The following is a 15,975-nucleotide window of genomic DNA, read 5'->3' as shown; positions in this document are numbered from 1 at the left end:
CAGGATCTGAGCCATGTCTGTGACCTACACCGCAACTCATGGCAATGCCAGATCCTTAACCCACTGAGTAAGGCCAGGGATCAAACCTGCATATTCATGGATGCCAGGCAGATTTGTTAACCTCTGAGCCACAACAGGAACTCCCCCAAGCCCTTTTGTATTCTCCCTGAAGAAGGCCATCTTGGTATTTGTGAGGAAGCAGGAGAGGCTCATCCAGCTCAGACATGGTTCAGTATGGCCCGGTGGGTCTTCTCACTTCAGGAGAAAATTTGCTCGGGAACCAACAGACTAGCGTTGATCCTCACCCAGGTCATTCTGTGAACATGCTTTTGGCTCAGAAAGCTCTTGGCTTAGAAAATCAGAGTTGAGTTGACTCTCTAGGGAAATGTAAATAGAAGTTTGAAAGCAGTTTCCTGAATATTTCTGGAAACTTTTTTGCCTACACAGTAGATGATAAATGATTTGACTGACCTAACAGAACTGGGGACCCTTTTGACCTTGATTTTGCTTATTGGGTTCTTTTTCTCCTTTCAAAAGTTTTCTGATTGTTTTCATTTTATACATAGCTTTAGAATTAAGAAAAAAAAAAAAACACTAAAAGCGTTGGTAGGTGTTTTAGAACCTTCCACTGGCCCATACATATCCTATTGACTGTGGACCGGCCCCATCCCTATGGCTGTTGCCAGGAGAGGGTGAGAGAACAAGGATGCTCTTCTCCCATGCACCTTTTAGGACCTCTTCATCCCAGTTCTCCTCAGTGGTCCAGAGCACATAATGGATATACATGTCACTTTCCCCTTCAAATGTAGAGACCAGCTTCTTCTGTTACAACATTTTAAGTTTAATCAGACTGTAATCAGGAGTTCCCTGGTGGCTCTGCAGGTTAAGGATCCGGTGTTGTCACTGCCATGGCTCTGGTTACTGTTGTGGCACAGGTACAGTCCCTGGCCTAGGAACTTCCACATGCCATGGGCGTGGCCAAAATGTAATCAAATGGTCACATTTATTTGACCAAAGTAAATCAAAGTAATACCTGTCTGTAGTTTAAAAAGAGAAACAATGCTTTTATGCCTATTGAAAACATCAATCCCCTGCCCCACCCCTCCCTGTTCTGGATTCCTGCCTCTCAGGGGCATCCACTTTCAACACCTCTGGTATGTTCCCCACTTGTGGCTGAGTCATCCAGTTTCCTGCTATTCAGTTATTCTTTCCAGATTAGGTATGATCTATAGATGTCCTAAATGAATAATAAAAATTTAGCTTTCTCCTGTCTTCTCTTTCCATCCTCCCAATATATTTGCATCTATTTTTTATGTTAACTACCAAATCAATATTAAGTACTTACATTGCTATAGCTCTGAATTTGATTTGCAAATAAAACTCATAATATACTATGATTAGTTCACTTCATTGTATTAACTTTTGAGGTTTTCAGGAGTTAATTGCCTTGTTTGTGGCTCTATTTTCTGTGACCCAGTTGTTCATTTCTAAACTGTCCTCTAGAACAGAAACTCTTTCCTGATTAGATTCAATCACAATAGCTATTTTATCAGTTTCATCTTCTTAGAAGGTCCACCATTGTCTAGGAAATTCCTTTTTCCTCTCTCCATGATCTTGTGTTCCCTGGATCTCATGTTTTTCTCCCTCCTTGGTTTAATCACATAGCTTTGATAGAGCCCATTATCCAGAAGCTTTTAGAAAAAAGATCCATGGGAGGTAAATCATTCCCAGAAAGTTTCTTAATTCCAGTTAGATGAGAAATTCACAGCAGTATTCTACATTAGAAATATTTTTTTCCCCTCAACTCTCTAAAGGTTTTCTTCTGTTTTCTTCTAGCTTATGGGCTAGCTGTTGTCATGTCTACATTCTGATTCCTGATACTTTGTGTGTGACTTGTGTATATTTTCTGAGAACTCTTTGTATCTTCTCTTTTGCCCTGATGTCTGTAATTCCACAGTGCTGTGACTTGGCCTGGATCCTTCTTGTTCTAAGTGTCACAGGAGAGGACCCGGGTGTGTGTGTCCATTCTTCACTGTGCTAGGGGCTCTGTGGGACTCTTCAATGTGAAAATGTTTATCTTTCAGCTTTGGGGAAATTTTAATACTATTTCTTTGTCAATTTCCTCCCTTTGTTTTCACTATTCTTTCTTTCCGGAAATCCTCTAGATTGAGTATCTCATTTTTTTTCCAGTCCTGTTTCTAATCTGTTTTTCCTCATTCTCCTTCTTGGGAAAATTTTTCAACTTTACCCTATATCCCTCTTGTTTCTCTCTTTTTCAGAATCAGAGGTTTTCTTTAAGAGAGTCTGCACAGATACTTCATAGCTGCTTCCTGAATGTTACTTTTTCTTATCTCTCTAAGATGATTAAGATTTTTTGAAGTTACCTTTGGTTCTCTGTAATTCTTTTTAACTCAGTGAATTTTATTACATTTATTTGTACAGTGATCATCATCACAACCCAATCTCTGTAATCTTTGTTTTTTTCCCTTTCCCACTTTTTGGGTTGTTCCTGTGGTTCATGTTAGAAACTCACCTTAAATGTCAGGTAGTCGTTGGTCCCAGCTGATGCTGACTTAGGTTAAGGCAGTAAAGGTAGAAGCCTACGTGAAGCACGGACTGCGAGACAGTGGCTTGCCATCTCTTAAGCTTCACTTTGGAGTCATCTAGCAAGGACCCCAAGCATTTCACCTGAGTTGTCCAGTACCCCCCCCTTTTTTTTTTTTTGCTTTTTAGGGCTGCACCTGCAGCATATGTAGGTTCCCTGGCTAGGGGTCTAATAGGAGCTATAGCTGCCAGCCTACACCACAGCCCCAGCAACACCATATTTGAGCCACGTCTGCGACCTACACCACAACTCATGGCAACGCTGGATCCTTAACCCAGTAAGTGAGGCCAGGGATCAAACCCTCAACCTCATGGTTCCTCTTTGGATTCCTTTCTGCTGCACCATGACCGGAACTCCAGTGCTGCTTATCTTTCACATTGGGTAGCTTGAATTCCCTGAAATGATCTTCAGATTTGGATGGGGGAAGGTCAGCATCATAGTTGGCATTCTGGAAGCTGAGGAATGGAGACAAAAGGATAGGATCTGTGGTTTTACTGATCAGGGCATAGAATTTTAATTATTCTCCATTTTCAGCAATATCCTTCATTTCCTTGTTTGATAGTACCTGATATTTCCAAAACAAGACCTCTCATGATTGGTCACTCCATGGATTTAACTTCTAATTTTCTGTAGAGGAAAATTAGAGAGGAGAAAGGGTCACCTGGTGTGCAGGACAGAGAAAAGGATGCAGAAGGTTAAATACTTCTTTAAAACTTTTAGCTGATCCTGCTGTTTGCAATGCTATCTTCTATGCTTGATTTCCCAAGGAATTTTTACCTCTAATTCCAGAAAAGTTTTGGGGAAAATGTAGCAGGAATAGCCTTTTTTTTTTCCTTCCTTCCTTCCTTCCTTCCTTCCTCCTTCTTTCCTTTCCTTTCCTTTCCTTCCTTCCTTCCTTCCTTCCTTCCTTTCTTTCTTTTTAATGGTTGCACCCATGGTATATGGAAGTTGCCAGGCTAGAAGTTGAATTAGAGCTGCAGCTGCTGGCCCTACACCACAACCAGGGCAACACAAGATCCAAGCTGTATCTGCAACCTATGCCACTACTTGCAGCAACACCAGATCCTTAATCCACTGGACAAGGCCAGGGATCAAACCCACATCCTCACCGAAACAGTATCAGGTTCTTAACCGGCTGAGCCATGTAGGAACTCCAGGAATGGCCTAATTTCTTAAGATTGACTTTTCATCTGTGTTCTTACCTAAATATTTTAGTTTCAGCTTTCTCTTGTCTACATGCATCTATCTACATTCCATTTTCCAAAATCCCAATTTTTCTTCGTGCTATTTATCTCTCACCTGTTGTGTTAGTCCCTGTAGATGGAGGCCTTGTGAAAATCTGATTCTTTTGAGGGAATTACTGATGACTTAGAATTTTATGAGGAAGAGGTGGAGCAAAGATAAGTCTATAAAGAGTCAGTAGATCAATGAAGTCAATTGAAGATTGGTAGGTGCCTATGAAGAAAGCCTTATTCTATTTTTATCAAAAAATACTCCAAGACTGTTAAAGTCTCTGGCCTCCAGTACTCTTTTCCAAACACTGTCTTTCTGTCTCTAGAGAAAATGAACATGATAAACATCATCAAGAGTAGATGTAGGGTACCTGGAATGCTTATAGATAAATAGAAATTGAGGTGTGGAGTATGCGTGCACACACCCGCCTGTGTGTGGGGGGGTGTGTGTGTTTGAGATTCTCATCAGGAGGAAAGAGGATGAGGCAAAGAATTAGGGACACTGGCTTCTATGAAGCAACCACTAACTCAAGGAGCCTTTGTGTAGGAGAAGCCTGTTGGTGGACCATACATCCCGCTTCCAAGCAGAGGTCTGAGGGAGAAAAGGTTCGAATTGGCGATGACCTCATCCTTGTCAGCGTGTCCTCTGAAAGATACCTTGTAAGTACCTCCTAACACAAGCATCTTTCATTCTCAGAATGGTTTCCTTTAGGAAGAGACAGCCAAGGAGAACAGAGCCATATCAGGTTGGGTAGGATAAGACGCCTTTATGTGCCTCAGAGGTGGTTAAATTCTCTCATTTGTCATATTATCATGGGGCCTGGGCTGTAACTGTTAAGTTATTTTTTTTTAAAGTACTGTTGCCAGCAAACTGTTTAAATGCCCCCAGGCACTTCCTGAGAAAGCCAGCTATTTACATGTTAGCTACCATTCCTCTGAGTTTATTCTATGTTTTAGTTCTTGACCCATGAAGAACAAATCAGAAAGAGCTGGATAGAGAAACATCAGCTTAGGTTGGAGGAAGAAAGAAAACTGTGCATGTTTCAGCATGTGGGATGTTGGATGTCATAGTGGTTGGAAGACAGGTGAAATTTTGCACCTGGGAGTGGTACTGGGCAAGCATCGTTGACATCAAGCCCTTGCAGGGGGCTGGGTGCAGGGGATACCTTGCAGATCAGAACAATGTCAGAGAAAAGTTTTTAAGCTTATCAGCGCCAATCCTGCCAGCAGATTGTTACTTTGCCCATACCGAAAGCTGGAGTAATTTTTCCTATTTGTGAGTTCCCTTTTCCTACCAAGAATAGGCATTTTTATAACTTCCTGTTGCACCAGAGATCCAGCTGAGGGAATGCAGTCAATGATTGCCTGCCACCTCTGTGGCCCAATGCTTCTTCTTCCTGAATCAAGTGTCCCATTTTGAAGCTGCTTCTAGATGGGCTGGAGCACTCTCCCTCAGGCTGTGTAGAAAGAGCCTGACAACAGTAACAGTGTATAATTTAATCCTTGAAATTCTAGGGGCGCTGCTTTCGTCAGGACTGGCCCAGAGATTTAAAGCCTGTCTGATTTCTGTTTCTATTGCAGCATCTCTCAATATCAAATGGTAACATACAAGTGGACGCCTCCTTCATGCAAACCCTCTGGAATGTACATCCCACTTGCTCAGGAAGCAGCGTCGAAGAAGGTTTGAGCTTATTTATGTGCATTCAGCCCTCAGCCTGCCTGTTTGTCTTGTCCTGGGTAGACTGACATTTTTTGTGACTTGCCAGCTCCTACCTGAATGTTTCAGTACACATTTTAGTTCACTTGAATTCCTTTCTTTGATGTTAGTGTGAATTATTTTCTGTTCTGATTTCCAATTACATGAGCATTGCTGACATTATCTTCAATCCTTCTGAGTCCACCATTGCTTTGGAACCGTGTGCATTCAGGACCTGGAAATGTACCTTTTTTCACTGACTTTTCATTTTTATTTATGGTTGTACATATACAGACCTTAGCAGCTTCAGTTTTAGAAGACATTATTGCCAAGAAGGTAATATTTTTCTATTTCTCCCCAATGCATCTCTCTATACAGGTGAGAGAAGGACCTTCTCTATCATAAATGGAAGTTTGGCCATTTGTTTTTGCTTGTATTTATGGAAGGCCATTTAAAAATAACAAATGGTATTTTCTCAGTACTTTATTTTCACCTTAGAAGTAAGATCATCAAAGTTTGCTCAACATATCCTATTTCTTGGAGCCGGAAAGTCAATACACCTTTCAAGTTATATCATAAATACACTGACTGGCCTTACCTTCATCATGGGTAATATCACAGCTGAACAGAATAATCAGATGTCAATGACCTATGGGTTATCACATTACATTCTAGCAATTTGTGGCAAGATCAGAATTTGTAAAATGTTATTGATGTATAGTTGAGTAACACTGTTGTGTTAATTTCTGCTGTTCAGCAAAGAGACTCAGTTAAACATATATATACACTTTTCACATTCATTTCCATTGTGGTTTATCACAGGATACTGAATATAGCTCCCTGTGCTATACAGTAGGACCTTGTGGTTTATCCATCTAATATATAATAGGTTGCATCTGCTAACTCCAAACTTCCAGTCCTCCCCCCACTCCCACACCTTCTCCCCCTTGGCAACCACAAGTCTGTTCGCTATATCTGTGAGAGTGAGTCCAGTATTTTTTAAAAAGACTTATGTCATAGGCTTTAACCCTGTTTTAAATCTTAAGCCTAGTAGTTCAAACTTGGAATGCGATTCTATGAGATGATGTTGCAAAATAGAGGGAAAACTGAGAGTTGTCAAGGGGATACCCAAGTTTTAGGAGGCATTGTTGCCAAATTGAATAATCAGGACATAGCATGTATTTGACTCTTTTGCAACTGGTGACAGGCTTTTCAAAAGCAGGGTATGTTTAGCTCTCTTCTTTCACACCAAAATTCACCAACCACTCTAAGTCTACTATCGATCATTCCCTTTCCATCAGGAATCAAGAAACCTTGGGTTAAAATCTTCCTTAATGAAGTTTTATTTTGTTTTGTTTTTGTTTTTTTACAGCCATAGATGTGGCATATGGAAGTTTCCAGGCTAGGGGTCGAATTGGAGCTGCAGCTGCTGGCCTGCACCACAACCACAGCAATGTGGGATCTAAGCAGCGTCTGTAACCTACACCATAGCTCTTGGTAGCACTGTATCCTTAACCCACTGAGTGAGGCCAGGAATTGGATACTAGTCAAGATCCTCATGGATACTAGTCAGGTTCATTACTGCTGAGCCAGGATGGGAGCTCCTTCCTCAAGAAAGTTGTGACTGAATCTTCTCCTCATTAATTTTTTTCATTTCCACCATAGGCATAAAATCGTTGCCTGGTCCCCAAAGAGGGCTTGTGGATATTAATTAAGTGCAAATCACTTCACAGGATGCTTTTAGAAGTGTTGAGTGTGCTTGTGATAGAGCCTGGGTAGTTGTTCACTTGAGGCTTCTGACTCTGTGGACAAGGCTGTCCCAGCACCTGCTGGTGGGAACCCACTTCAGCCCTCGAGAGAGTGAGTGATTCTGCACAAGACCCTTCTTTTCTGACTCTTTCCCTGGTGTATTTCAATTAAGAAATGTTGAGATGCGCCAGCACTTGGCAGTCTATCTCTGTGTGAATAGAATGTTGACTGGAGAAGTCTGAGGACTGTAATGAATAAGTTCCAGATGGAGCATGGCCTCACCATCGTGAGATGATGGAGAGTTTAATCATGAGCATGATCATGGAAAGGTTTAATTTCCTAAATAATTTGGCTGTTAACAATTCTACAGGACATCATGAATTATTTTACGGCAGAAAAGTATACAGTTGGAAATGGTAGGACAGTGAGAGGAAAATGACTTCTAAATATTTGAGGGATGTTTACAAAGAACTTGCCTCCCCTGGATGAAAAAAATAAAGAAACTAGGGACTATCAGACTGTCTCTGCACAAGATGCACTGATAACACCCTTTTCTCCTCTGCCATGACTTCTCATTCCTACTGTTTTAATCCAGCACCCAAAATAGTTTGGCAGCCCCTAATGTGATCTAATTATGAGATTTTCTCAAACTCCCGATACAGACATTGAGCCTCGTTAAGTCCATATGTCTCCTGAGAAGAGACTAGCTTGGAGAATTTTTTAATTCATAAGGATAATAAATTCCATTTCTCCATACAAGGGAAAGCTCAGACTGGGACCCTATCCTGCACCTGTGTTCTTTAAATGGCGGCTCACAATTTATTTGAAGACTAGTTGGTCATTGCGTCCTTGAAGTTCATTGTTTCCTCTCCATCTCTGCACTCCATGGCTATTGAGATTCCTTCCCTTATTCTGAAAGCTAAGTGCTCCTTGAGACCTGCCTCTCTGATTGTCCACTTAAGGGCACTGGAATGTCATGCTGCCTTCTCTTTGGTGCTGTAGGAATAGTGCCCAGGTTTCATCTGTGTTTAACACCTTTAAAAACTAGCTCCTCCCAAGAAAGTTCAGAATAACAGTTGGTTCCCTCTTCCCAGCTCCTTTCTTTCTGATGACTGCAGCTGGATTTGGAACTGGCCACAAAGTAGACAGGTTATAAGAGTTTATCCAGGAACTTGGTGTTGGATATATTTATACCCTACACAATTGGAAAATCGTTATCTGCCTAAGAGTAGCAACTTACATTTCCTTTTGGGTTTGTGTGTGTCTTCATAAAGGTTGCATTGTTTTTGATTGAGGCATAATTCATATATAATATTATATTATTTCAGGTAACCTTTTGGCTTTTAATGATATGACTTGACAATGTTTTCACCTTCACTTTTGAGGCTGGACTTGCTCAACTCTGACATTCTATTTAACTTCCAGTTTTAGAATTGTTTTGACATTCTTTTCCTTTCTACCTGAGACCTGAATTCATGGAATCCATCATTTCCCAAATGCTTCTCTCTCAGTGTTTTCCGTAACTGACTCAGACCTGCATGAATTTATCCCTTTTCGACACAGTGTTATCATTATTAAACTTCCTGTCAGTTCCTGGTAGGATATAATTCTCTTACAGGATACCTACTTGGTGGCCACGTAGTACGTCTTTTCCACGGTCATGATGAGTGTATGACGATACCATCTACAGACCAGAATGATTCCCAGCACAGGTAAGCCAATTGCTTCATCCCTCCCTTGTCTCCGGTCTCCCATGGCTCAAAGAGTTTGCATTTGGATGTGGCCACAGCTGAATTGTGTTGGTTGATTGACAGACTTCCTTCCAGTCATGGTTGCAGTTTGTACAACAGAAAAGTCAGTGCTCTGGAGTTTGCTCACAAGAATAGCTTTGTACGCTTGCTGCTTCTTTGGCAAGCAATTCTGTAATGCTTCTCCATCCTTTATTGTCTTTGGTTGCTCCTGAATCTAAGGAGTTGCTGGTGGCATTCACTGTAAGCCAGAGCACCCATTTTGGTCAGGGAAATCAGGATAATCCTTCTGATGCGTCTTTGCACTCACATAAATTATTCACCAGGCTCTTCAAAGGCAGATCATTTCAATTACTCGCCTTTTATGTGCCAAGTAGTTAAGGTGAAGTTTGGTGATTTCATTCTGCTTGTCACCAAGTAGGATTGGAAAAGTCAGATGTCAGTATCCACCCAGAGCTGGACTTAACAGAGGATGGTGCCAAGGGCAGCATTTAGAGGGTGGCACTGTGGATGGTGCTTTCTTTGGTCCCCTGTTATATGCTCAGTGGCTGCTTTCCAAAAATTCAAAATCAAGAGATGGAACATATTAGCCTAGGTCTTAAATTCATATGGAAGCATCCTTTAGTATTCTGTGTATATTGAGAGGAACAGAGTATAACGATCTTGGTCCCTGTAACTATGGAACTCTGATATATTTTAAAAAATAAGATCTCAGATACAAATTCAGCTGAACTTGGGGAAACAATGAGTCTTATTGCCTGGTAATAATACATTCCTTGTTTTTGCATGACACCTACCAGAACCTTGTTAACTGCCTTTGTTGAGAATGCAGGATCACATCCACACAATTACATGCACAGGATCACAAACACACGACCTAGAAATCATCTAAGTCAGGCTCCTGCCAAAGGTCACACACTGGAGGGTTTCACATCAGAGCCTGAAGACCAGAGATGCTGACACTCCAGCTAGGGCTCCTTCCTTATTTTATGTTTTAAAGAACCCCCAAGAGCAATGCACTTGGGTGTGTTACTGGGCATCTTAGAAACTATCCAGGGGTGGTATCTAATACTTTATTGTTCTGAGCCTCTTCCTACTGACTCCATCCTCTGTGTATCCCTTCATGAGAACCAGCTATGGCCCAGAACACTGTCTGGGGCACATAAAGCACTGACCTACAGCAAGGGTTTGAATAATTCACTCACTGCCTCCCTGGCACTGGTTCAGGGATGACAGTTATCTCTGAGTAGAGAAGTTAGACTGACCTGATTTTGCTTGGAATTAATGATTCCCTACACTAAATAAGGTCACGTGATCCTGTTCCAATGTGATTTTTTTTTTAAACAGTGAAACTATGGAATAGCTCAGGAAATGTCTCTTTCATACCCAATTCTGCCACAATAAGGGGAAGGCTTACAGGTGGATAAAGAAATTGTGTAGGTTTTGCAGAGTTGGCTACATCTAAGATGGAGGACATGGGAACTCACATGTTCTTTCTTCCCATCCCTATTGTTCTTTTAAGGACAGGGATTTGGGAAAAATTGAAATGATAACCTGTGCATGACCCTTTACTCCCCCACCTCCGCAGCACACACACCCACATGCCCCTGTCATTAAGTTTAGATCGAAATTGGAGCAGCCTAGGCAGAAACCATGCTACTTACTTGGAGAAGCTTGTTATTTGGTAGGCATTCCCACTGAGTGGTTCGACAAGATCCTAACCAAAAGGAAAGGCTGGACAAGCATTTGAAATAAGATGCTGAAGAGAATGAAACAGAGGGAGAGGAATTCCCTGAATGAGGCGTGCATGCCATCACTGAGTTAAGAGCAAAGGTTGCCTTCCTTTGGCGAAGGATTCCACATTGTCTAAAGTTTATTTCGGAAAAACTATTTGACAGATAAACACAAAAAGTCTGTTCCATTCCTTTATAAGGAAGCATGAAGGGGTTGAGATTAGGTGAGTAAGCAGTTGTTCATTATACTGGAACTCGAATTTCTGGAGCAACTGGTCTCTCAATCAAAACAGGATGGTTTGGCATGGTTTGCCTAGGTGAGGTGAGTGGTAAGCCTCATCCTTGTCGTATGTCATCAGGTAAACCCTCAGAACTGGCCATGATGGCCAGGAATACCAAAATTTGGGAGAACACAAAGGATTAGGAAATTGAGAATACAGTAAAAGGTCCCCACAGCCATTAAAACATGCAAGTGATTCTACTGTAATGGGGCTGACTTTCCGGAGGAAATAATTTCTATTCCTTGTAAAGCCTGAGAGCAGCCTGGCTAGAGGGAGAGGCCGACTGTCCCAGGGTGTGCAAAGCCAAAAGAATAATCTAACATTCTGAGCTCTGATCCTTGGCTCTGCCTCGGGCCTGTCAAGCACCCTGGGGTAAGTCACTTAACTTATTGAAGCCAAGGCTAAGCTGTCAGCCAAGCTTTCAAAGCACCTCAGCTCACCACCCACCCGCCTTCTCTCCTTGGGTAATTGTTTCAGAGAACGGGAACAAGTTGTTTCAACCTCTGTAACCTTGCAAGATTAAATGGAGCAAACCGCCTGCACGTATAGGTGGGAAGGACTAACCTTCTAGAATTCTTTAGATGTCAGAGGGAGAGAGTTCTCAAACCAGTGACCTAGGATGACCTGCTTCACCCGCTCCAACCAAGAGACCCTTCTCACAGAGGATAAAGAAGCATCAGTGAAAATCTCAACAAATTTTCCCACGGGGCTAGGTCAGTGCAGCATCATTACCATTCTGAGCCTGGCAAAGAGATACCTGGGGTGTTGGAGCTCTAAAGTAGCATGGGGTGTCTTTCTTAATATTTACTACCTATTTCCTGAGAGCACGTGCATTTGAAAAGGGTTTAGAGTATCTTCTTTAATCCCACCACCCAAAGATAACCACTGTTGATATGTTTTATTCTGTTTCTAAACCCTGTAATGTAGCTTTCTATGTATGTTCTTTACAGGTTTATGAACATTTATATTTATATAAAATTTGGATAAATGCACAATACATAGTATTTTGTACATCCATGAACATCTTTGTGCACATTGATTTTTAAAAATTTTTTTATTTTTTGTCTTTTTAGGGCCGCACCCATGGCATATGGAAGTTCCCAGGCTAGGGGGCAAATCAGAGCTGTAGCCTCTGGCCTATGCCACAGCCACAGCAACGTGGGATCTGAGCCACGTCTGGGACCTACACCACAGCTCACAGCAATGCCAGATCCTTAACCCACTGAGAGAGGCCAGGGATCAAACCCATGTCCTCATGGGTACTAGTCAGGTTTATTAACCACTGAGCAACGATGAGAACTCCTTTGTACACATTCATGACTTAAAAAAAAAAAACCAAAAAACATAAATTCAATTCTCACAAGCATTTTATGACTTAAATGCCCTTTTTAGGATCATTTTATAGGTGAGGAAGCTGATGCAGAGATTTGAGGGATTTGACAAAAGGTCACACAGCTAATAGAGTCAAACTCAGGTCTGCCTAACTCCCAAGCCCATATTTTTAATCAGCCCACAATTATATTACTTCTCAAGAGGAGGAAATAATTACTACACATTTCCTCTTCCTCTCTATTGATTACCTGATTGTCTTAAAATTTAGATCAAGATTCTTTGGGAGTTTGAGTAATACAATTGTGATGTGTACAAACCTTTTATAGTAGAGGTAGGATTTTAAACTAGTGAAATTAAATGCAGGCAAATGATCAGTTCTGATCTAAGGTCATGAAATTCTCAGAAAGTGCCTGGATTCATTGTACCAGGTAACTCAGGGATGGACCACTGTTTGTTTAAGAGACATACCATTAAACTAGGATAGTTCATTTAATTCCTTATAATCTGTGACATAGATGGATTGGTCCCTATTGTATGGATTAAGAAAAACAAACTTTACTAATCATCATATAAACATCAGACAAACCCTACTTGAGGGATTTTATGGATGTCCTGACCCATACTCCTTAAAAGTGTCAAAGTCATGAAAAATAAGGAAACCAACAGACCAAAGGGAAACAGGTAAGATATGACAACTAAATGCAATGTAACATCCTGACGAGAATCCTGGAACAGGAAAAAAAAAAAGTTAATAGGAAAACTGGTGAAATCCACATAGTCTTGTGTTTAGTTGCTAATGATGTGCTGATACTGGTTTCTTAATTCTGACACCTGTGCTATAGTAAGTTAAGATGTTAATATTAGGAGAAACAGACTGAACGGGAGCTCTCTGTACTATCTTTGTCATCTATAAATCTAGAGTTATTCCAAAATCAGCATTTTAGTTAAAAACACATTAGAAGACGATCATCAATGCAGGGAAAGGAGACAACAATATAATAATAAAATCATGAACACTATGGCAATATGTATAAAGCTTTCTTCCAAGCTTCTTAGAATAATGGAAATGAATTCATACTGTCCTATGTATAAATTTTATAAGTGCAAATATATTTTCTAAAGATGTGAAACTGTATCTGAGAGCTTAATATGAAAGAATTGGCGTATTCAGGTCTGATGATGTGTGACTGGGCTGTTTGAAGTCCTGATGTGGAAATGACGGTGATCCTCTCATTGTACATGTGACGGTCCATGGGTGTCCATGGCCTGTGTGTGGTGAGCAGTAATCCCCCCTTTAGCACTTTTTCTCCCCTTATAAGGGACTGGAAAATTATACCTTCCTTTGACTCTTGCTTCTCATTTTCCTGACTCCAAGAGGGCTTAGAAATTAGAAATACAGTGGGTTCTGAGCAGCCTCTGCAGGGAGTTGTTCCCTGCCCGTGTTGATCAGCATCAGTTGTTCCCTGCCCGTGTTGATCAGTATCAGGCACAGAAGGGCTAATCTCCAACTCTGCTCACAGGAGGATATTCTACGAAGCCGGAGGAGCTGGCACAAGAGCCAGATCATTGTGGAGAGTAGAACCCCTTCGGATAAGGTAATGGAGGGTCGGGGTGGCCTTCTTTCAAGATTGTTTCCCTTTTCAGGACAATCCACTGTCCTACATAGTTCATTTGTTCCGCACATTACTTGGCAACCTCTCAGAAGTTCCTTGGCCAAGAGCTACATTCTGAAATGTCTGTGACTTTGTGGTTGTTGTTGTTTTTAAAGAACAAAATACACACCCTGACACGCACGTGCTCACACACACACACACACACACACACACACACACACAGGATTTCCAAGACCTCTGTATTGACCTGGAAGCCAATGAGCTCTGCTGCCTTGAACCCAGCTCCTGACGCTTGGTGCCCTTGCAGTGGCTATGTTACAAAAGGCAAGTACAGACATGTCCACCAAAAGGCACCAAAGCTCTTCTCCCATTTATTTTATTTTTTAAAATAGATTCTCTGGAACTCAGGTAAGTCTTCCTGCTCCCAGTAGCCTTGTTGGCTCCAGGGCAAAGTTAGCTTTAAGTGGCAGAATGGTAGCTGTGATGGCATGAGGTGAGGAAGACTGAAACATCACTTGAAGCGTAGCTCTGTAGGAAACCGTATTTGCTAGACCTTGTCAGAAACAGTTGTACCTGGATACACAGAATAGGAGGCTGGACTTTGGAAACAGGTACTTGAGTAAAAACATGGCATCTCTAAACATCAAACTGCAGAAGGGGGGATCCAGTTATGCTCTGAACATTTATCTTGCTGAGAGAGATCATGAGTTAGGCTAGAGCTAACTGCTTGGGGTAAGAGAGGAAGGTCCATGTTGCCATCTTTGGTTTTCCTTCTCTGACTTTCCCCCTAGTTCTCTGCTCACTGCCTCCCTGCTCAAATTAAGTCTCTTGTTCAAAGTAAAAGTATCTCTAATGGAGAGGTGGATTTCTCCCAAGGGGTCCTCAAGATAATTCATTGGAGATTAGGAGAAAATATTAGAGCTTTTCTCTCTCTCTCTCTCTCTCTCTCTCTCTCTCTCACACACACACACACACACACACACAAGTACATTCAGATTTTTTACTGAGAAACTCTGGAGATGGCTGTTTGAAAGAATATTGGTTTTAAGGGGCACCCACTTGTTAGATGGCTTGTGGCATTTATGTTCTCTTCTAAGCCTGTTAACATTCTTATAGTAACACACTCTTGTTTTCAGGATCTTAAGGCTTGGTTCTTGTTGAATGGACTTTAAAAAAAATATATATATATATAACTATATATATGTAACTATATATATAACTATATGTAACTATATATATAACTATATGTAACTATATATATATAACCATATATATATATATATATATAGTTCCAGTTTGTGTTTCTCTATTTCCCCATAATCTTAAACGTGAAGCATTTAAGCCTTTTTATCAATGTTATTTGGATTCTTCAATGCTTCAAAGAATTAGGAGGAGAGTCAATTTAAAAGTTGTTATCAGATTTCCCATCATGGTTCAGCAGTTAATGAGCCCAACTGGCATCCAGGAGATGGGCTCGATCCCTGGCTTTGCTCAGTGGGTTAAGGATCTGGGGTTGCTGTGAGCTGTGGTGTAGGTCGCAGACGAGGCTCAGATCTGGCGTTGCTGTGGCTGTGACATAGGCCAGCTGCTGTAGCTCCAATTAGACCCTCAGTGTAGGAACCTCCATATGCCATGGGTATGCCCTAAAAAGAAAAAAAAAAAAGTTATACATACATATTTCTTAAACATTTTGTTCTAACTTAAAAGATAAATTTGATTCATATTATTCGGTGAATAATTTCTCCCCTAACACTTACCATGACTTTCATTGAGTGCCAACCCCATGGGGTCCTACATCAAAAGGTTGGCACTCAACATGGGATCTCTCTTATCTCAATTATCTTAGCCTCTTTACCTCTTTCCATAGACTTTACCACCTTCTAACATACTACAATATGTGTATGTATTTGTGTGTGTATGTGTCACAAGTGAGCAGCATGTGTAGTTGTAGGCAGACTTGCAGTCCTAGAGCAAGCCAGGAGTCAG

General features: G+C 41.2%; 1 protein-coding gene across 10 annotated transcripts in view; it reads left to right on the top strand.

The window, feature by feature from the left end:
* Nucleotides 1–15,975, top strand: part of RYR3 (ryanodine receptor 3) — a 568,796-nt gene that overhangs the window by 243,382 nt on the left and 309,439 nt on the right. For all 10 annotated transcript variants that reach the window (XR_014810912.1, XR_014810914.1, XR_014810913.1 and 7 more), the window contains exons 6-9: nucleotides 4,385–4,497; nucleotides 5,419–5,518; nucleotides 8,901–8,994; nucleotides 13,897–13,971. Coding sequence is in view for 6 of the 10 variants with exons in the window: in XM_084969350.1 (XP_084825476.1) it covers nucleotides 4,385–4,497; nucleotides 5,419–5,518; nucleotides 8,901–8,994; nucleotides 13,897–13,971 (382 nt within the window). In the remaining 4 variants the exon portion in view is untranslated. The remainder of the gene's footprint in view (nucleotides 1–4,384; nucleotides 4,498–5,418; nucleotides 5,519–8,900; nucleotides 8,995–13,896; nucleotides 13,972–15,975) is intronic.

The sequence above is a fragment of the Sus scrofa genome, chromosome 7, assembly GCF_054392235.1.
Source record: "Sus scrofa isolate SSC_HxYL_T2T_F1_AM1 chromosome 7, Sscrofa_HxYL_maternal_Yorkshire_Landrace_v2.0, whole genome shotgun sequence".
In the NCBI taxonomy this organism is placed as follows: Eukaryota; Metazoa; Chordata; class Mammalia; order Artiodactyla; family Suidae; genus Sus; species Sus scrofa.
The sequence above is the reverse complement of the archived record's forward strand: the minus strand, read 5'-3'. Positions and strand labels throughout refer to the sequence as shown.